This window comes from Sardina pilchardus, chromosome 8 (assembly GCF_963854185.1).
Source record: "Sardina pilchardus chromosome 8, fSarPil1.1, whole genome shotgun sequence".
Classification (NCBI taxonomy): domain Eukaryota; kingdom Metazoa; phylum Chordata; class Actinopteri; order Clupeiformes; family Clupeidae; genus Sardina; species Sardina pilchardus.
Genome location: NC_085001.1, coordinates 31,578,562 through 31,600,437, shown reverse-complemented (window position 1 = coordinate 31,600,437; position 21,876 = coordinate 31,578,562). Strand labels below are relative to the sequence as shown.

At 42.8% G+C, this 21,876-nt stretch overlaps 5 protein-coding genes across 9 annotated transcripts in view; 4 read left to right on the top strand and 1 right to left on the bottom strand.

Annotated features, from left to right (window-relative positions):
• The first annotated feature begins 571 nt into the window (after positions 1-571).
• isca1 (iron-sulfur cluster assembly 1) lies at positions 572-4,543 on the top strand. Its single transcript, XM_062543621.1, has 4 exons — positions 572-732; positions 2,670-2,723; positions 2,892-2,997; positions 3,258-4,543. Exons 1-4 carry the CDS (start codon positions 652-654, stop codon positions 3,404-3,406), a joined length of 390 nt encoding a protein of 129 aa, XP_062399605.1. The 5' UTR covers positions 572-651; the 3' UTR covers positions 3,407-4,543.
• Positions 4,544-5,194: 651 nt separating this feature from the next.
• LOC134089689 (uncharacterized) lies at positions 5,195-6,561 on the top strand. Its single transcript, XM_062544136.1, has 3 exons — positions 5,195-5,316; positions 5,454-5,913; positions 6,133-6,561. The coding sequence occupies exons 1-3, from the start codon at positions 5,200-5,202 to the stop codon at positions 6,348-6,350; spliced, it is 795 nt and encodes a 264-aa protein (XP_062400120.1). The 5' UTR covers positions 5,195-5,199; the 3' UTR covers positions 6,351-6,561.
• Positions 6,562-8,313: 1,752 nt separating this feature from the next.
• Positions 8,314-10,297, top strand: LOC134089655 (cyclin-O protein B). The gene is made up of 3 exons (XM_062544112.1): positions 8,314-8,545; positions 8,636-8,821; positions 9,128-10,297. Exons 1-3 carry the CDS (start codon positions 8,327-8,329, stop codon positions 9,815-9,817), a joined length of 1,095 nt encoding a protein of 364 aa, XP_062400096.1. The 5' UTR covers positions 8,314-8,326; the 3' UTR covers positions 9,818-10,297.
• A 1,067-nt stretch (positions 10,298-11,364) lies between these two features.
• LOC134089653 (nicotinamide riboside kinase 1-like) lies at positions 11,365-15,914 on the bottom strand. Of its 2 annotated transcripts, XM_062544110.1 has the most exons (8): positions 15,617-15,913; positions 14,935-15,025; positions 14,762-14,810; positions 14,223-14,391; positions 13,868-13,939; positions 13,670-13,776; positions 12,507-12,588; positions 11,365-12,281 (listed from the first exon to the last, which is right to left on the bottom strand). In XM_062544110.1, the coding sequence occupies exons 1-8, from the start codon at positions 15,643-15,645 to the stop codon at positions 12,272-12,274; spliced, it is 609 nt and encodes a 202-aa protein (XP_062400094.1). In that variant the 5' UTR covers positions 15,646-15,913; the 3' UTR covers positions 11,365-12,271. The 2 variants fall into 2 exon arrangements, with proteins under 2 accessions (XP_062400094.1, XP_062400095.1); XM_062544111.1 differs by lacking the exon at positions 12,507-12,588 and having other exon boundaries at positions 15,617-15,914.
• A 1,891-nt stretch (positions 15,915-17,805) lies between these two features.
• Positions 17,806-21,876, top strand: part of smtnb (smoothelin b) — a 52,854-nt gene continuing 48,783 nt past the window's right edge. Inside the window, exon 1 of one of the 4 annotated variants that reach the window (XM_062543615.1) lies at positions 17,806-18,640. In XM_062543615.1, the coding sequence (XP_062399599.1) occupies positions 18,590-18,640 (51 nt within the window). In that variant the 5' untranslated portion in view covers positions 17,806-18,589. The remainder of the gene's footprint in view (positions 18,641-21,876) is intronic. The other 3 variants (XM_062543617.1, XM_062543616.1, XM_062543618.1) reach the window with 3 other exon arrangements.

Below are 21,876 nucleotides of genomic sequence, written 5' to 3'. Positions count from 1 at the left end.
AGTTGGTCAGACTATATGAGGGAGAAGGGGAATATGTCCATCTTCAAGTTGTAGATAAATATTGTGGTTCACCATTCCCAAGGGGTTGCGATACACAGCACGGTGGAGACATGACGATCGACTTGATGGAATGATGCAACTGTAAGTGATATCATTATCTTAAAAGTCCATGCTGAACCAACGTCTCTAGTGTAAGCCCACTCACGCTCACAGACGCAAATATGTTGTGCCACCTACCATATCACTGATAACCTTATGTGCTTGAAAATGTCATGCGGGGGTCGCAAAGAGAACCACGAATAATAAAAATACAGGTCGTTTTAAAAAGTGAAAAAAGAGAAGTAAAGAAAATATATAAAGAAAACGAAGACTAAATGCATTTTAACATTTAATGTGACCTTATGCTGATTCCGTCAAAAGTTTCTGTTACGCAACTGTTCCTTACATCACAGTGGTTTGTTTTGGGAATAAATTGGGTATTGGTCCAGACTCCTGTCAGTAGCGAAGACAGCCTATCGTTGTTTACATTCACAGCTAGTGGGCTGTGTCTTAGTGACACATGCGCACTGTTCAACATTATGCGATCGGCTTGAATGTTTGGATGTTTATGCCTAGAGAGTTCCAGAGGAACCTAACGTGAATACGTGAAACATGTCGGCGTCCATGGTACGAGCCACGGTCAGAGCGGTCAGCAGAAGGAAACTCTTGCCCACAAGAGCTGCATTAACCTTGGTGAGTGTGTGAACGTTTCTGCGTTCTGCGTATGATTAAAAACGTCTCTGTCCTCACCTTTGGAAAAGACGCAGCATAGTACCTCTAGCTAGCTAGTTAGCACAAATAATGTTACATCACTGGCTAGTGGTTTGATTGTTGCTAGCTAGCATAGCGATTGCGACTGCATCTAGATTGTAACGTATTTGTATCATGTTTTAGTTTACAGCGACCGTCAACTGAAAATATGCAGCGCTTCAGTGGTATTTTATTGTCTTTTTAGTTTGGCGTTGTTTCTCGTGTGTTAATCCGATTTAATCTGCCTATTACGTTAGAATAAACTGGTTAGCATGATAGCTAGGTTAGCCGTGTATTCATCTGGCTAGTTCTTGACATGTTACCTAATGTGAAGTTGGAATAACATGAGTAAGATTGGAGTACAGTACACGTTAACCTGGCGTAGTTTTTGCATCTAGCAGACTTCCTGAAAACCATGTTTTCCACAACAACATTTAGGGAAGTAACACGAATGGTATTTTAACGGGGTACCTGTTAACGTTACATGGCAGTTTATTTTAGACACTGCCATTGTGTTGGAGAAAGCAGAACATGGACTCGAAGTTAGATTGCCCATGTATTAATGACCGCTATGTTTGTAGATTAAACGTGTATGCTGTGCTTACATTTGTATAAACAACTGTTAAATAACTACTCAGGTGAGATTTAGGTTTACGAGGGTTGCCTGCTGTCAGCAGTGTGGCCCTTACTATTATGACACTACAGATTGTTAGTCTGTAACTTACCTCCTGTGTTGAGAAGTGAGGACCACAGTATGCTTTAACCAGCATCGTTTTACTTCAGTGAAACTAATCAACAGGTCCCATGTCCTGATGAAAGTGATGTAACCAGGTGTTAGTCATGAGGCCAGGTCACATTAGTGAACATACTGTATGGGTACAACGGATTAGCGTGTGTGTGTGTGTCTGTCTCTATCTCTCTCTGTGCGTGTGCGTGCACTTGCATTTGTTCATGTGTGTCAAACTGAACTTGTAAGTTGCCTGTTGTATTCTTCGTCTCTATTAGGCCTTTGTCTTCTGTAGCTTGTTGTTGTTTCTTGCATTGTTATGATAACTTCCCATAGCCCAATTTGGCAAATTTGAGAGTGTCCTGCAGGACTGTCTGAAGCCCATTTCGCATGTCCCTAAAACACGGCCACATAAATACAATTGCTAATCTGTACTTATGCTAAAACCTTTGTTTACAAGATTGCTACATTTTTAAAATATGTTGGTAAGAGTTAAATGTGCCAATTTAAGTTTAATTCCACTTGCGAGTTATACCCCTGCTGGAAGTTGTAAGTCAATGAACTATACAGTTGTTCAGTTGTGAAGGTCTGGATGTTCCCAGGCTAAACTTCACACAGAGTTGGGGGGAATTCACATAATATCCTCTCATAATTTTAAAATAGTATTGTTCATGACATCGTACTTTTTAAGGCCTTCTTTTTTTGTTGTTGTTGAATATTGTAAAAGTGTGTGAGAGAGAGCAGGAGTAAACAGGATTTTCCATGTTTCCTTCGGTTTCCTTCTGAGTGTAAATAAACAATATATACATTTCCGTCTCTCTTTTTGTACAGTGACAGGAAATGAGTGTTATTACAGGCATTTGGATTAACACGGAGGGCTTTTTTTGCCAACTATGTACTTGTCTTCTCCTGTTGCTTATATTTTCACTGAGAGCTGACCATTTTGAGAACTTGCGCCTAGAACCCAAACACAGACAAACGTTTTATTTTCTTCAGAGAACACATTTATTTTAAAGGGTGTCCTTTGACTGTTACATCCCTGTGTGTGTTTCGATCTACCTATCCTCTCATTACATCTACAGTAATGTCATGAGCAGATGATGATAATGATGATGATAATGATGATGACATTATCTATGTCTTTGTGTTCCAGACTCCCTCAGCTGTGAGCAAGATCAAAGTACTCCTGCAGGATAAACCAGAATATGTAAGTGTCTACATCAGCCAGGACTGGTTGGCCACATATACTTCAGCCATATTTCAGCCCTTGTTGGGGCTTTGGTGAAATTAAACGACTTCAGCTATATTCACCTGATCAGTGTGTGTTTTCATAATAGTATCTTGATCATCTAATTGTGTGTATGTGTGTGTGTAGATTGGAATGAAAGTTGGTGTGAGGACACGAGGTTGTAATGGCCTGACCTACACACTTGACTACACAAAAGAAATGGACAAGTCAGATGAGGAGGTGCTTCAGGATGGTGAGTGGAATCCTAAATGTGTATATGTGTGTGTGTCATACATTTGATTCAGATTTGAAGATAGAAGACTTGTCAGTTGTAGTAATTGGCTGTTAAGGTAGCACAAAATCAATTAACCAAAGTAAGAGGTAAATTGTCCCTCATGATAGTAACCAACATGAGATTAAAGTAAGCCCATCTTTTTGAGGGGGTGGGGGGGGTTGTAACTTTTTGTTTGTTTTATGAATTTGTTTTCATGTTGAATGTATGCCTCTCTGCAGGTGTCCGTGTGTTCATTGCGAAGAAAGCCCAGCTCACACTCCTTGGGACAGAAATGGACTTTGTAGAAACTAAGCTCTCCAGCGAGTTTGTGTTCAACAATCCCAACATCAAGGGCACGTGTGGCTGTGGAGAGAGCTTCAACATCTGAGACAGACCTCCAGTCATGCACCAGCCCAGCCCAGCCCAACCCTTAGCCCCCCTCCCCCTCCCCCTGTTGCGTGTAGACACACACACTCTGCCCTGCTTCTGAGTGAGGAATTAAAGATCTTTGGAGATGAAGAGACTTGAAGAACAGATGAGTGTTCAGTTGACTGTTGGGACTCGATAACCTCTGACCCCTGTGCTGCACCCTACCACACATCTGCAAGCGCACACGCACATGCGCGCGCGCGCACACACACACACACACACACACACACACACACACACACACACACACACACACTGTAACTCACCTATGGTCATCTTGCTTACATAAAATCTCTAAACTCTCTGATCTGCACATACTTAGCAACCAAGGGGAGTAGAGAGATAAGGGGCACTCCATACTGATCAAAGAACTGAGGAGGCTAGATGGGAACATGGTGACTTGGGCTGTGTGCCATATGTAGAATTGGTTGGGGCTTGATCCCAAGTGCTCTCTGCTGGTCGAGGCCTACTGGTTAACCCCTCCCCACTCCAGTGGTGGTTTGGGCATGTTGCTAAGGAGGCACAGCCACCTGTGGCTGGTATGCTCCTCCCTTGGCAACAGTACAGAGGTGCAAGAGGCTGTTTCTAATTTCGGTCAGTTGTGTGCCAGTGAGAAAGCATTTGTCTCTATGTGGGCGTCTTCCTTCGCTGTCGTCAGTGCAGGCCATTTGGGCACATTCTCCAACTCCCTCTAGGGATTATGGACATGTCTGTAAGTTAATACTGATTTGATCTGGTTTGGGTGTGCCCCTGAGTCAATGGTAGTCCAGTCATGATGATGTGTATCATTATATGCCAGTGTTATTGTGGTGTAGGGACCTCACTTTGCCTCAAAGAAAACATGCTGATGTGAGTGTTCTCAGTGGTCCTTCATGTGTCAAAAGAACTCTGATCAGCAATCGAACTCCCGCAGCACAGGAGGTCATGTGCTTATGTCTTTTTTTTTTTTCTTTTTGAGTCTCTTTGAAATTGTTTGCACATCATAAGTTATGTGGTTGTAAAAATATGAATTCATGTACATAGAAGGAATGTAAAATGCCCTTAAACTCGAAACGCACAAAATAAACACGGAAAGTGCCATGCTTTCCATCAAGTACCAGGTGTTTGAGTAGACTGCTCATTTCATTAGATTGGTCAGATGGATTGTGAGATATCTGGCCAAGAGTCCTAAATTGTTTTGGTGGTAATTAATTAGTTGAAGAAAATGCAAAGATATTCTTAGGTTGCCCTCTTTTACAAAGTTCTTCAAATCTTTAGTGCCTTTCTCGTCCTAATGAATCTCCATGGTATGTGATTCCAAATGGACATAATTGAAGTAATGCTAAATGGACATAACGCACCATTGGTAAAATCAAGATTAAGTCTCCTTGGGAAGTTGATGTTGAATTGAATAGTATCTAAATCATGGAACATGGGTAAGTACACAATCTATGAAAGTAAATGGAACACTGGTCAAATGATAATTAAGTATGTAAAATAACCACAAACTGGTTAATATTGTAACATTTTGAAGAAAACTTGCTGTTTTCAAGTGTTCTAGTGTACACTTCAGCTATGCTCTGCCCATCTCTGTCGGCACAACCCCCAGTACTTGTTTAGATGTGAATATATTTATAATATCTATGATGAACACTACATCCACAAATCTGATAGTACTATGACATCACAGAGGTGACTCTCTGGCTAATGACATGGCTCAGTTATCAGCCACTGCTGTAGTGGCCATAATCAGACATATTGATATGTATGATAATGTCGGGAATGCTATTGCAGTACGACAACATACAACTTCAGATGGCTTTCGGCAGCATCACGGAAAATGAGCAAAGGAGAACATGCAAAAAGAGCCAAGAGTTTTATGGTCTCAAGGTACAATACTATTGTGTTTTACACTCATGTATTACAGTTCAATGGTATAAGGCACAAAATGGCATACAACTATATCAAGGAAAAGTATGATCCTTCTTTAAAACAGCTTGTGTTGTCTGTCTCCAACCGAAACTCAGATTTCCGATCTGTTGCCCCATCTGGATCGGAAGAAGGATCCCCCAGGCCAGCACTTCCTCTTGAGCCTCCCACAGCGCCCCACCCTCTCCCGTTCACCCTCTCTTTCCAAACCAGGGGATGCAGGCAAGGCAAGAGGTGCCCCTCTCGCCCCCCTGCCCGACAGCATTCAGAGTCTAGCAGTGCATCAGGCTTGTCAACACCAACAGCAAACCACCCCTTGCAGCTCTAGCAGACACGTAAAGAGCAGCCTCACCTCAGGCCTGGTGCAGAACGCAGAGGCCTTCTCTAAGGCTTTCACAGAGTTCTTCTTGCCCTACATTGCAGCAGGTCGACCGGGCATGCGGCACGTGGAGTCACCAGCTGCCATCCGGGACCTGTTCCAGCAGGGGGTGTTCTCGCCACAGATATTAAGGGTGCAGATGAGAACCAATAAGAACCTGAACGTGCCAGATGCAAACAGTAAGGCACAGGTTTTGAAGTTACAATAGCAGTTACTCATATACGACCAGTTTGCGAACATATTCAATTTGGTCCACATTCGATATGTTAATCTCAGTGTTTAACACTGTAAATATGATTATTGTAATGATAATCAAACTGGCCTTTGAGCCAACAGTCAGTTTCAATTCAGCAAGTGTGTTTATCATCTGTGACACTGGTGATTATGCCATCCTTCAGGTGGCATGAGTGAACAGTACTTTGAGGATCTGGAGGACCTCCAGAGGAAGCTGTTCTGTGGCACGCTGCAGCGTTCGGCTTGTCTCCTGAGGCCTCCCCAGGAGTCCAGCGCCCAGCGCCGGGCCCTCCGCCACATCTGCCTCAGCGATAGCTCCATGTGCTGCTCCCCACCACTTGTGTGCAGGAATCAGATCTACTACACCTCCTTCTCCAAATAAATTACTTACCACACACCCACTATTTTACAAACAAGCTGGCACTCATGTACTATTCCCATTAATTTAGCATTCACTTATTTTTGTCTATGCCTCACATAGTTCTATGGTCACTTATTGCTAAACACTTCAAGAAGATGATTTTAAAGTCTGCAAGGTTTTTCAGTGCTAGCATACTCTGAAAAACCCAGAAAAAAGAGGCTGAATTTGCCATTGCGGATTTAAAATAAAAATTTACATAATCGGCTTTGCCCTGACCATCTTCCAGGTCTATTTACTAGATTGCTGATTACTATGAAGCAGTTTTTGGCACACAGCCTATTGTTTTTTTGTTTGTTTGTTTGTTTTTTAATTGGACTGGAATGCCATTTTAATGGGCTTATATCATGTCACCATCTACTAGCTCGCTCCCTTTAGCAATCCCACACTATCACTTATCAGACAAGACTAGCACCAGTTTATCTAAATGCTGTGATTTGGATATTCTAATAATTGTTGGTATTTGGCATTATTATGTTTTATTATCATTATATTAATGTTATTTACATTGCTGCTAAATTAATTATACTTAGTGTTCTTGAATTCAGGTTTTGTTCACTAGATTTTGGCACTATTTTTCTTTTGTTACTTCTACTGTACTATAAAAAATCACTTTGGACAACAGCATCTGCTAAAGCTTATAGGCCTAGTAATACTGGCCTTGTTGGACGTTGGCTTTCACAATTAAATAGCACTGTATTTCGCAAAGAGAGCACAATTTAGGATAGGGTCAGTTTGATGGCAGTTTACTGTGAATTTAAGACTTGCATTACTACTTCGAAAGTATCATCACCCCTCATGACACATTGTTTTTGCCTGTATCTCCCCTTAAAAATAAAATGATGAGAAGAAATCTGGAAGACTGCCCACTAATAGGCTACAGTGATTCTTCATTTCAACCATATGCCAAAAAGATGAACTTGTTTAATGCAGAACAATATGTTCTGTTGCAGTTACATTACAAAATACAAACATTGTAGCCTATTATAGATGTTCTGATTAATTAATACCGGTACCTAGGCCCTACCTACTGACGCCAAATTTCCCTCTACAACAGATTAGGCTACAGCAGCAATTTGATTCACCAGACCCTTAAACAAAAATATGTTTTACATTTATTTTCAGAATATATTTTGAAATATATTTTAGGCCTAAATGTCCGAAATTGGCCCATGCCCACCAACTTATGAGTAGCCTATAAATAACCTTGTTTTTGGTTAGATATGATTTTGATAGTTTGGAGATGGCAGTAAGTTCAACTTTATCAACTGTATTCACTCAACTGTGTTAGCCTAACAAAAGCCATGTAGGGTAGCCTAGTAGGTGTAGGCTACACACCGCTACACATCACTGTGTGTGGGCTACTTCTGAGTGTTATCTCTCCCCTCGGGACACGATACCCGGGCTTTACGCGCCACTCGCGCGCCCTTGCCGCCTCAACATTTTAGGCCACTCAAACGATGCCATTTTCCGTCATGAAGACTACTGATGTAATAGTTACGTTTTAGGCTAAATCGATATTAATTCATTTATAAGTAAACTTAGTTAATTTTACTAACAACTCGCAAATCAATGACTTGGTCAATGTCAGATAAAATAGTCGCCTCGCCTAGATGTAATTAATGCGGGGCCACCTGAGCCAAACCATCCCTCTGCGGCTATGGCAACCCATAGAGTGACTGGCGGCATCGACCCCGGGAAACCAAGTCTTAATACGTCATTGAAACGCAGCCAATGCCTGTGGGCAGTATTCTTCGCATTCAGCTGTAGCCTACACAAAGTAAAGGAACACACGCTTTGAATGTGAGGTGTGCTGAGCATCTGTTCAGATTAGAAGACAGACATATCCAACGGAGAAATACACCTCAGAAATTGCTGTTCGGCGCCTAGGAGGAGGGACGGCGTACCGATTGTTTTAGAAAATATAGGCCTGCGTAATAATGTCAATATTAAGTGACTCTGGATTTGAGGAGGACTTCCATAGCCCGTCTCCACCTTCCACTCACCGACCAGCCTCTCAAGCGCAGGAAGATGCCGGGCGATACCTGTTGGTGGCTGACTGGCAGCTGTCCCCTGATTATGATGAAAATTGCTTCAACACTCAGAAACGAAACGAAAAAGAATTTCTAACGAGCGACTGTTTAGCTCATCAGCCGCAGGTAGGCTGTCAAGTGTTAAGCTATTCAAATGTTGACATTTTCATTTCACACACTGAAGTAATTTAACACTCTTTTTCATTGGCATCATAGATAAACGCCGAAGCTCGCTGTAAACTTGTGAGTTGGCTCATCGCTGTGCACAGACATTTCGAGCTGTCCTTCGAGTCCTGTTGTCTTGCCGTTAACATCATGGATCGCTTCTTGGGCACCACTGCTGTAGCGTCCGACTGCTTCCAGTTGCTTGGCGTCACTTCGTTATTAATAGCCAGTAAACAGGTAGGTAACATGTTATGAGCGTAAAGGAGAAGTCATTTAAGTGAATCTGACTTGTGTTATGCATTGAACAACATAGACCAACATGAAACCAACCTCACCCATGGACTCCAGAATAGAGCAATCAGTGGATGGTTGTAGATGCAGATTAATGTTTAATGTGCATGTATTGTGCATGGGTGTATTATGTTTAATGAAAAGAATTACATTAAATTGAACCACAATGCTCATGTAATATTTTATAACGAAAATTGTTCATTTGTCACTAGTGGTCAATTCCTCACATTTGCACACTCTTGTGAATGGCAGGTGGAAGTGTGCTCTCCACGCATCAAGCAGCTGCTGTCCCTGTGCTGTGGCGCCTTCTCACGGGAGCAGCTCTGTAACCTAGAGTGCCTGGTGCTTCTGCGTCTCGGGTTCCGTCTGGCTGCCCCCACACTGGCCTTCTTCCTGCATCATTACACCCTCTCAGCCAATCACATTCTACGCCAGGACCCTTTCATTTGCACCAGACTATCGAAGGAGAAGTCAACCAATCATGGCTTAACCCAGGACTCGTTAGCCAGTCTTGGCCAACCACAGGAGAACTCCATGACCTGCCACAGCTCACATGATCTTACTCCCAGGCCGAGCCCTCAGCAGCAGCACAATGAGGAGCTCAGGTGCAGTCCAAACAGTTTGCTGCACCTCCAGTTGGTTGAGCGATGTGGGAGCTTGGCACGGCGGATATGTGAGCTCAGTTTGGCCGATTATGCTTTTAACTGTTACTCGCCGTCAGTGACGGCGCAGAGCGCTCTAAGACTGGCCCTGGAGCTGCTGGGGGTGAGCAGCGCTTGTCTGCAGGGCTGCTCTCCTGTGGAGGGACCTGACCTCAGGCTGCCACTGGGAGGAGACAGTGAGAAGGACCTTCTTCAGAACTGCACTGAGAAACTCAAGCTCCTTGTGTCACTCAATCAAACGGCCTTGCAGACTCTAATGAATCTTCAAAATAGCGAGTAGGGAGGATTTCTGAAGTTCTACTTTTACTAGCAATCCATATTTCTACATTTACTTCAAGAAAAGAATCAGTGATGCAGAACATCTTGACAACCAAGTCCTTTCTTTTTCATTGCATGTCATAACAGAGTCACCTCAGTATGCAGATTTCACTGAAATACTCACATGCATGCCAAGTTTGCCAACAGCGCATTTTGATTCTCTGTGTGACAAGTCTGTATAGGCCTACAGCCTTACATGACAGAATGTGTTTTGTGCTCTCGACCTCAGTATAGGGATTAAGTTACTGGTAAAAATGAAGTTTTATCATTATACGTTAAATTATATTTGACTTGAAAGTCACTTTGTCTTTATTTTGTTATAGTAAGCTGAGAAAAAAGTCAATCACTGTCTGTTTTAAGAATCATAATGTAAGTAACAGTATTTATATTGTTTGTCATTGTATTTAAATAGGGGATATTCTGTTTAAATTAAACATTTACACTCATTTTTATTCAATTAACCTTCCTGTAATCAGTTTGTCATGATGGGATAGTACAGGATAGCTTCACAGTTGCTTATTTATTCATCACTCAATGGCATACTGTTTTTGTATTATTATTATTACTCATCAGATCACTGAAACACTTGACAGGAAAGACTTATGATTGAAATGACCCTTGCCACATTAACACATTTTATATAGCACATACTGTATATACATCAAACCCTTTCATATAGCTACCAAATGCAGACTCTCGCCATACAGGTCAGCTACTTCCGTACAGACAGACAAGGTGCAAAAGAAAGGAATTGATCCATACAGGTCATAACACCCAGGACCTGTTTAAACCATGAGGGGAGGAAAATATATTCTGGAACCAGTCCATACAATAGCCACTTCTCTTAGCTGAAAGAAGAAAAGAAAACGGTAAGAATTCTGCAATGAAACAGATTTCTAAAAAAGGTGAAATATGACAGAAATAGGAGGGTATTAGGGTATCTGAGAAATCTGAGATCTGAGAAAGTTGGTGGTTCAGCTTCAGGTTCATCAAGGGGACAGAGGAAATGGTTGGTCACTAGGTACAGTACACTACAGTTTTTTCACTAACAATGTTGAGCATTATGCAATCAACCTCTGCTACTGCCATCCAGAATCCAAGCAGGTACAGCTAGGAAGAAAATAATTCATACCCCTGGCAAATACTGATTTTCTCTTGACTAAGTTTGTTCTAATTGAAAATGACACTGCAACATGACTAAAGGTTGTAAGAAAATGTGGTAGAAACATGTAATCTTAAATTGTGTGGTTAAATGGTCCAATGCCACCTATGCCGCTTTATCTGTTCCTTAAGAATCTTTATGTAGCCGCTTGTTTTAGTGTTTCCATTTACTTTGAGGTCACACAGATGGAATGCACATTAACTTAAGGCACAACATGTAGTCAGTGTTAAAGGAATAATACACTTCTATTTGAACATACTTTGTAACATTCAGCAAATATCTCCTCACAATCTGCTAGCTGTCCTTTCTGTGTGTGCACTTAACAAAAGCCTCAATTCAGTCAGGACCACTTTGTCAAATACATTTTATTTAGTAAACTTTCTTTACTATTTGCATAATATTACTTTTGGCAGTATATGCTCTGTTCTGGGAGCCCCCTGCCCTCCCATGTGCAAACATGGAAAGCCTAAGGCAGAGAGAGCAGCAAAGATTAAACCCCCATTGGTACAGAACAGAGCAGACATCAATGACAAACACTGATAAGTCAGAAGTATGAGGAGGAGGGTTGCAAAAGGCTTGCAGTGAGGTGGCAGGCAGAAGGTAGACTAAGGCAGCTTAAATAAGGCGCTCTGAATGATCTCTGCCAGTGACAGCAGAGATGATCAGCTAGCAATCAGCTGGGCAGTCCGCTGAGCCGGTCAAGGAAACTGGTCAAGACTTTGTGGCCTGCCTGAACTAACACTATGCTTCATTAGTCCCGTGCAGCCCTGACTGCGTACACTGAAAATAAACTCCTAGTGTGCATCCACTCACACAAGATTATAGCTGGCAGCACATCTAAAACAGGTGCTATTATTTCACACTCACAATCCTATGGTGCACTGAAGGGAGAGATCTATTTTTGTCTATAGTTCAAATATCAAAAAGCTTTCTCCACTATTGAAAACCCTCAGCATCAATCCTCATTTCCAATCCTCACCAAATTCATGATCAGTTAATTTGCTACAGATGTTATTGCACCTACACTTACATCAGAGTAAATTAGCCACTGCTGCATCTATGTTTGATCTCATTTGTGTTAGTTTATCACAAAAAGTAACAATGATGGATATGGTCCTCTCCTCAGAGAATCTCCACACGGAAGTGTGGCACCCGTAGTGATCTAATGCATGATGATGATCTCTGTGGAGCATCAGACCCTTCAGCCAGGCACGAGTCTCAAGGAGCCCAGTTTACTAAGCCGGTAGGTTCCCGTCATCCCTGTCTGAAAAATGAAAAAGAAAAGGAAAATCAGTTCATGATGATACTCTTTTCAGACATATTCTAATAGCAGAGGCAAAATTACAAAAAATATGTCAATGTCCAAATACTTACGGATCTAACTGGGTCCCTTACTCTCACATGAATACCACGGACTTGCTATAGGATCTGGCACAGTGAAAGTCTGCTGTTGCTGTCTAACGCATGAATAGATCCTTAAAGAGTTCACCTGAGAGCTTCTATGTCTGCTGTGACATCCTCAAGCACACTGGACAGCAGCTTCTCTCTCTCTGTCAGACCATCTAGAAGGACTGGCATTATAAAACACAGCATCTCCATTTAAATCACATTGAATTTTCACATAAATCATACATTGAATCATTGAAAGCAACTAAAGCTGCTCAGTCATCGGTTTTAATTTGATTAAACTTATCTGTAGCCTTGGACAAAGTGAACCATGACATACTTCTCTCTACATTATCTGAGCAACGGATTTCTAAGAAAGCTCATAATTGATTTGCATCCTACCTCAAAGTACGTTCATTAAGTGTGTCTTGGTAAGAATAGGTAGCAAAGTCTCATGGCTTCATCAGAGGTGTTCAACAGGGATCAGTACTTGGGCCACTTCTGTTTTCCATTTACACCACTTCCACGTCTCCTACAGATTTGGCTATAGATTTATGTGGAAGATACTCAACTTTCCTACCGGATGACAACTTCTACTTGGATTTCTGCATGCCTATGGGAAATTTCAGACTAAATGAAAAAAACGATACCCTCAGTTCAATCTCTCCAAAACAAAGCTTCTGGGATTTCTAGCTAATACAGCTATTCCCCAACAGATTGGCATCCAGCTTGACGAATCTTCACTAACCCCTGTTAAGAAACGGCACCTGACTTGGTTGTCACAATTGATAACCGACTACATTTCTCTGAGCATGTAGCCTTAGCCTTAGTGACAAAATCATGCTAGTTTACTCTATACAATATCTGGAAGCTTAGGCCAGTATCTGGAAGCAATATACCACACAACTTCTTGTGCAGGCCATGGTTTTTCCTAACTGGGCTAATTGCAGTGCATTGTTTTCTGGTATTCCTGCTTGTGACCATTAAAGATGATTCAGAATGCTGCAACATGTATGGTCTTTAATCAGCCAAAGAAGACACATGTAACTCCTTTGTTACTCTTTGTTGACTTCCTTCTTTCTAGCCAGAGTTAATTAAAATGCCTCACTCTGATCAGAGCACATACTGGATCTGCATCTTGCTATTCTAATTCCATGACCCAGCTCGAAGTCCCCTCTTGCTTACTGCGGTCCTCTGATGAGCGTCTACTCTGTCATAGCCCTGAGCCCTAGTCACAGCAAAGGACATATGAAATCACACACTCACCAAGGTCTGTGACCACCTCCTCCATTTCTTTTCGGTTCTTCAGATACATTGGCCACACATGTCCATCAAAGTAGCCCGGAGGGTCTGGAGGGTTGTAAACCCTTGAGCTGTCAGTGAGGGGGGAGAGAGCAACGAAGGTTACACAGAGGGGGAGGTTTCGGACAGAGACATAAATGGAGTGACTATACCTTCAATTACCTCCGTCTCTGCTTACAAGTGTCATAGGGGATCTGCAGAAAGTATTTCTTGTTCATCAATTCGTTCAAAGGCCTGTCAATCAAACAAAGTAATCAATCCACTCTCACCAACAAGCCTTGCATGTAATGAAATGTGCTTAGTGACATGTCACAACAATGTACCAATGAGTCCATCACTGAAACACTAGTGTCATTGGTGTAAGACAAGAAAATCAACTATTGAAGACAAGCTAACTCAAAGAGAAGTGTTGGTTTGAGGAGACCGATGAAGAGTGGGAGAGAGAGCAGAAGTGGAGAGTAGGGAGAGAGTGGAGAAGGCTCAAATAAGTGACTAACTGGACTGCTGCTCCACTTGCCTGTGGTTGAAGATGAGGAAGCCCTCGATGATGAGCACATAAACCTGCTGGTCAACTCGTTCAGAGAGCAGCTGGCCAACACCAGTATGAGATGCCGTGAAGGCCCTCGGGTCCTGCTGCCAGGTCTCTACCTCCTCCATCATCCTGTCCATATGTAGTGCTGACAGCACTGCACATACAGAGGTGATCACATGTACAACCGGTCACAACAGAACATTTCACACCCAACTCTTATAAAAACACACAAACACTTATCACATCCTCTTCATATATAACATGCAAATAACATAATGCTAATATAATGCTGATTTTGGTCAGATAGGCCTATTCAAAATGACAATAGATAGATAGATAAATACTTTATTGATCCCCAAGGGGAAATTCAAATTCAATATGAGTAGATTTCCCGATGACTTGCCCAACCCTTCTTCAAGCACCAATTCAAAAACTTGCTTTAAACAAATCGGTGAACTTTCACCTTTATTGAATAGATCATAGACAATAGAAATAGACAAATCATCCTAGAGAGAGGGTCTTACGGTCATACTGCTTGAATCCATGGATATCCACTGGAACCACACTGTCATCCTGCAGACAGACACCACAGTATGTATAATGTTTTAGCTGTAGCTCTGAACCTGGCTGTTATGTGCTTAAGTATTAGATGGTACAGGACTGTGTGAATGTGTGCATGTGTCTCTATACCTAATACCTTAAAGAATGTGTCCTGGGATATGATGCAACTGTTGGGCAGTCGCTTCTGCAATGCTTTGCTTAGAGTGCTCTTCCCTCCGTTAGTCATCCTAGAAAAAGAGCTGGCCTGATTAAACAACATTCATCTAATAGTTCAGTGCTGTTTAAATTCACAAAGGTTTATTGATCTCATATCTCACATAAGCCTACACACACAACCATTCAGTGAATGAAACAATGAACTTCTGATCTGATAGGTTGCTGTGAGATTAACAGTAAAGAGTATTGGTGAACTTAGTTCATAGTCCTCAACACCCACCACTGACGATGACATCTAAAAATGCAGGACCCCTCTATATCGATCTGACCAGGTTAAACACACACACACACACACACACACACACACACACACACACACACACACACACACACACACACACACACACACACACACAACATAGCTTTAATAGTTTAATACAGACTGATTTCAGTTGTATGCTTCAGGGGGAAAAACATCTATTTTTGCACTAGATTAGGCTAGTATAGCGGTTTTTGTTTTGCAGATTGTTTATGCATGACCTGGAATCACGTGTGTTATGACCTAGGCTTAGGGGTGGTGTGTTTGCTGCTTGTCCCAGCAAATGTTATGTTTAACTAACCTGTGACAAATAAGTCGACTTGGAAACAGGAAGCGTACTCACCCACCAATTCCAATTATTAATGTTTTCATGACCACACTCTGCTTGGAACCTGTAGTGTAGAACTGTAGCCTTTGGGTACCTTCAGAGGTAGCACCAGTTTGCTAGTCCTTGTGGCACCACAGCAACACTCTTCCACTCAAGGCATTCACACTTTTGAGGGCAAGTCGTTACTGCGCCAGTGTGTGGAACACCTGTCCTCGAAGTCTACCGCAACACTGGTTTGAAATCGAGCGTATGCACAGCATGTATGCTAGTCTTTCCTCTACTCCCCAAGCTCAACACTAGTTCAGCCCAACGAAGACGCGCGCATTGGGCGCCATCTGGTGACCTGGGTTGGTGCGCACTGTATTATGGTTCATACAAAACCAACTTTTATGGCCTGATTTTTAAAATTAGATATCCACTAGATGACGCTGTTGTCCATGAACATAAACAGTTCAAACCATCTACATTTTTTTAAATTTCATTGGTTGTGTACGAAAATGTAGGTTCAAATCGGTTCATGAACTTACACGTCAACACTGGTCTCTGATGACCTCGACCTGACTGATCTCCTTATAACTTGTAAAATACAGAGAACCATAGTTTCGTAGTTTTCAAACCTTAATTGCTTTTCAATTTTGGTCAACCATTCCAGATATGATTTGATTTGTATTTGTAGAGGGTATTCATAACAAGGCTTATGAAATTATCTTCAGTTGGCTAGTGCAGTGGTTTTCAAAGTAGGGACCCTGGGGGTTCAAGAATTATAGCCAAGGGGTTTGCTGTAATATGGTTATTGTTATGGTTATGGTCATGGTTGCTTAGCAGACACCTTTGTCCAAAGCAACATACAAACAAAAACAGTACAATGATTAAATTTAGCGTTGATCAGACTAGTGTCGACTAAAGAGAATAGCAACATAAACAATAAACAGTATCAACATAAGCAAAGCTAAAGAAAATAAACAATGACTAAATAGGAGAATAGTAAATGAAAGTCATTCAATCAATTATATAATAATTGATCAATGGTCGATAAAAGACACACCTGCACAAATGTCACACACCTTGAATTTCCTCTTGGGAATCAATAAACTATCTCTATCTATCACCTGCCAGTGAACCAGACCACAACTACAGAGAATACAAATGGACTTGATATGATTATGAAGGGGCCCTAAGAAAAAATAATCACCATAAGGGGTCCTTAGAACCTAAAACATTGAACCCCTGGACTAGTGCATTAGGGGAGACCGGGGCTGTTTGGATCAGGGGTAGGTTGACACATCATTTCTGGGCATTAAAGGGTGCCTTCTTGGCCAGTACACATCCATATCGTCAAAAGCATTCAAAGGTCATTGTTGAAGTGTGTGTGTGTGTGTGTGTGTGTGTGTGTGTGTGAGGGGCTGGGAATTGGCTGACATGCATTTTCAATTCGAAAAAATGGAACGCTCATAACTATTAGTGATCACTGTTATTTACTTTAAATAACTTAATAGGCCAATAAAGGCAATCATGAATAGTGTCATTTAATCTTAAAAATGGGATGACATTCTGTTCAATAATGATGTTTCCAAATATGTGTTAGATATTGTTTTGAAAGGTTGTTTTCTAGTATTTGTCATTCATGATTGTTCTCAATTCTTATGATTAGGCCTATTCTATGTAATCATAGAATGTTAGGCTATGTGTGCCAAGCTGCCCCATGCAGGGGCAGGTATACACGTGCCCACACTATGAGTCTAATCATGAATTTGAAAAATAAGAATAATGTGTGAACATCAATAAATTGCAATTGACAAGTTACTGAGGAAAGGATGTAGACAGTGACAAATGCTCTCTCTCTCTCTAGGCTCATGATGGGACAACTTTCTGAACATCACAAAACTAATTCTGCAGCCTATGTGTTATGATGGGATTATCATTATAATTTGCCTATTGATGATGTCTTCATAAATCCTTCAGGAGAAAATGTCATTGGAACGTGCCAGAACAACTGCCTCAGGAACAGCGCCCATAGCGCTTGCTGAAATTGGGACGTTCACCAAAAACCGAGTTTCTCTAAATTGACCAATCATGGAAGACATTGGCGAATTCCGTGGATTGCTGCAGGTTTGAATTTTCTTGCTGTCTACTGGCCAGACTCACCGCAAGGGCGGGCCTTGGAAGGAAACGCACAGGACGACAGTGACCACACTACCTGGTGGCATGTAGCCGTCCGTGCTCGACTGTTTAACCTAATGCAAGAGAAACTGTCAACAATATAATAAAACAAATATCAGACTCAGCGCTTTTTTATTCTTCACTTCGGTCTGATTAAAGAGAAGAGGCTGAGGCAGGCTAGAGGGGACGTTTCGGTTCGTTAAAGCCATGCGCTCTCTCAGACTGAACAGTGGGCATTTATAAAGACTAACAGTTTGACTTTGTAAACTCAACAGGTGATGAAGAGGAGCTTCGGTTGAATATACTCGGGACCGTGCACTGCATCTGAAATAGCGTTTATCAGTTGGCTATTTCATGATTGCCTACAGATGTTGACTCAATCCTTGTCTCTGGGACTTGCTGTGGACATCTAGACACAGTGAAAGTTTGATAGCATTTTTTGGGACTCGAAAAGGCTCACGGAAAGGTTCATTCATATACGCAGAAATAAGTCCCCGGACCGTTGCCCACGCCGTTCCACTGAAAGCACAATGGATAAAACGTATCCATAGCCTCCTGTAGAACAACCCGACCACGACCTTCATTTTAATCTCTTGATATCCGTCTCCAGAGTCAGCAGTTCCAAACGGTAGCAAAACCTGTGGGCGAAGTTTCAAACGGACCGCCTTCTGGGACACCAAGTCTGCAACTTTGTTACTGTTCGTTCAGAGATTTCTCCTCGCGTGGTGAAAGAAAGATCATCAGCTGTCTGGGAAGATATTCACCAAGCTTGACTTAACTTGAAACTTTCTGACTGGACCGGTGTCCCGGCGGTGACCGGCAGCAAGCATGACCGATATAAACTACTCAACCTTGGACGAACCGTCTCTACGAAATTTGGTGAGTTTGTTTTCGTTTTTAAGAGCTACGGGAGATGGAAAATTAACGCTATCCAAAATGCCATTGTTTTGGAAGCATATGGGGCACTTTTTCTCACTGCGTACCAGGGCTCACATTTGACTTTAACCCGTTTTAAGTTCGAGGTGTTTGTAGCACCTGCCGGAAAGACACCGGCAAGCAGATGAGCTCGGTTTAAACTATGGTCGGGATGTGGTGGCCGGAATGCCGGACCGCGGGGGAATGTTGTGTTGAGCGTTTTTCTCTCTGTGGGGAGATGGCGGCACACATATGTGCCTGAATCGCCTCAGAAGGAACAGGGCTTGCGGGCTGTAGCGTGCTTGGGAGGGGATCTCGAAAGCTTTTTTGTGTTCTACCGGAATTCCAAAGCCAAACAGGGTATGACTTGGAATGGCAGACTCCTTTCAGGAAATGAGATGCTGACCGACGTCTCTCCCTACGTAATCTGCCCCGCACACATATAGCCCTCCGCTTTTCCATTCCTATTTTCCCCTTTTACTCTCTCCACGTCACATCACATCACCCTCACTCTCAAGCGTACCGTAGCCTAGCTTATTTTTTCAGAGGAGACAAAAGTTGTGGTTCCTCATGAAATCATTTAGCTGAGTCTGGGCTAGTTGAACGTGGGACATCCAGAGTCCATTAAACATGTTAAATTTGTCTCTCCCAAGTCCAAGGCTGAAGGCCCAGTTTAGGGCACATTCAACGGGGACAGGGACACACCTACACAAACACAAACATCAGGTTATCACATCCACATCAGAGGACAGGAGGGTCTCAGACGCAGCCTGCCATCATGTCTTCGAGTATCTCCCGGACGCAGGTGGGAAAGTAATCCCCTTTGCTCCCTGAATTAGTCCAGTAACCCCCACACACACACACACACACACACACACACACACACACACACAGCAGCTGTAAAAGATTGCCTTAATCCCTAGACTTCTTGAGGTCTTTTAATGCAGTAAACAGACTCTTGGAAGATGTGTACACAGGCTGAACAGGTGGTTTATCTCATCCAGCTGCTGGTCGGCTACTGACATGTTCCCCTTTACTGGTCTGCTGCGCACATTTACAAATCATTAGGGGTTGATCCTGAGCATGTTCTCGCTGGACAAATGTTTTAGCTTTCTTCCTTGTCCTGTCCTAGACGACAAGCACACGTTCTGCTGATGCACAGCTGTCCTTTATACATTCTGGGTCTGTATCACTACTAGAACTAGAAGACGGCTAATGCTTCCAGTACACAGAATGCTTCCAAATGTACGGTTTTACATGTCCTTTTTGTTCAGCTAACTGGCGCTTATTCCGATGCCAAGTAACCAACCGCGTGAGCAGTCATTACATATCTCTACTGAGCTGTAGCCCGTTTTCTCCAGATCGGTTGCCATGACAAGCTGTTATTCACCAGATCCAGCCAGCGTAGCCTGCAGAGCCCCAGCCTGGTGTCCAGTGTGTAATTAGTCAGCTCACCAGTGCAAGTGTCTCATACCTCTACTCCGTACGCAGTGTTGGGGAGTAACGAGATACATGTAATTTAATTACAAAATAAATGCAACAGTAACAGTGTGTGTGGCACATGCAGCAGGGCTGCGCTAGATAGACCCTTCACTCCGCTACTTCACAAATAAATGCCCAGATAGATATGTGAAATAAGACAGCCCCACACCGACTTAAGTTTGTTGGTTTGCTGTGTCAGCCGTGTGAGACCCAAAGCACTATCTGTTAGTTAAAGCTCCTGACTGCCTGGGGCTTAGCGTGATGTATAGGTGTGTGTGTGTGTGTGTGTGTGTGTGTGTGTGTGTGACTGTACGTGCCAGTGTACACACCTAACCCCATTCCCCAGCCTCTCAGACAGATGTGTGACAGACCTGTCCAACAGGGTTGACTCATCAGGCCTCCGCATGCTCTTGCAGACACACAGAAGTGCGGTCATGAGACGGACTGGGGCTGAGTCATCATATGTGCAAACTCACAAGTCCACCAAAACAGACAATGGCCTGGAATGGCAGGAAGGAAACGGGTCAAAAATGTGTAAGCTGTTGGAAATGCACAAGCTCATGGTCACAGAGAGGAAAGTAGAGGACCTGTCAACTGAAGCTGAATCACCTCTCATTTACACACACCCAAACACCCACGCACCCACTGCATACCCTCAAACTCTAGCCTGCATCACTATTTTTCCCTTTTCTGGAAAGGGCCTTTTGGAATGTTCCACTATCCTCGCGGATCACATTCCTAGCAAGCAATCTCACATCCCATCACACACACACACACACACACACACACACACACACGCACACACACACACACACACATACACACGCGCACACTCTCTCAAATAGAGTGAGACTCTCACTCATGCCCTGTAAGGTTCATACTCTGAACTTAATTTGTGTGTGGTGTGTGTGTGTGTGTGTGGTGAATGGTGGAGGAATGTGATGTGGGAATGAGATGAAGGCGTGGGTGAAAGCCGAGCTGCATTGACATGCTTTTTGAGGTGCTGAGGGTTTCTTGCTCCCTTTCAGGTCACTTCCTTCCACCGGTCAGTCAAATCAAACTAGAAAACCTAGCAGCCATGTAGCCTGTCTTTCTATCTCTCTCTCTCTCTCTCTCTCTCTGTCAGCTTGCCTGCCTGTGTATGTTGACTGGACTAATGAAATATGGCTTAGGTCCATGTATGGGAAAAGAATTGGGTGAGAAAACTATGCACAGGTCACTGGCCTTTGCTGTCCTGTGTGTGTCTGACTAGGTCAGCTGTGTGTGTGTGTGTGTGTGTTGGGGGGGGGGGGGTCAGTCTTAGGTCTGCATAGGAGTAAATCCATCGTCATGCCTCTCCAGCAAGTCAGACCCCATTGGTTTTTAGCCGTTGAGGTAATCCTCTCTGAGCGATTGCCAGTGAGTGGTTCTCTTGGCTTACAAATGAGCTGGTAATCTATTTAGCCAATCACTTTCTGTGCTGCACCATTGACCATATAGCCGTTTCTTCAACTCCCTCATACAACTTAGACTGTTTTAATCCCTATCCAGTCTTTGAGTCAGTTATTGTTTACCACATTTCACAGGCTCACCTATTATGAGGGGAATTTGTAGTGTCCACCAAATTCCTGAGGAATTTGTCTCTTTTTGTAGCTGTTTGTTAGCCTGGCAAGCCGGCCGCTAGGGTGCGTCTAGATTTCTAGGCTATCTGTTTGTGGTTCCTTTGTGAAATTCAAATG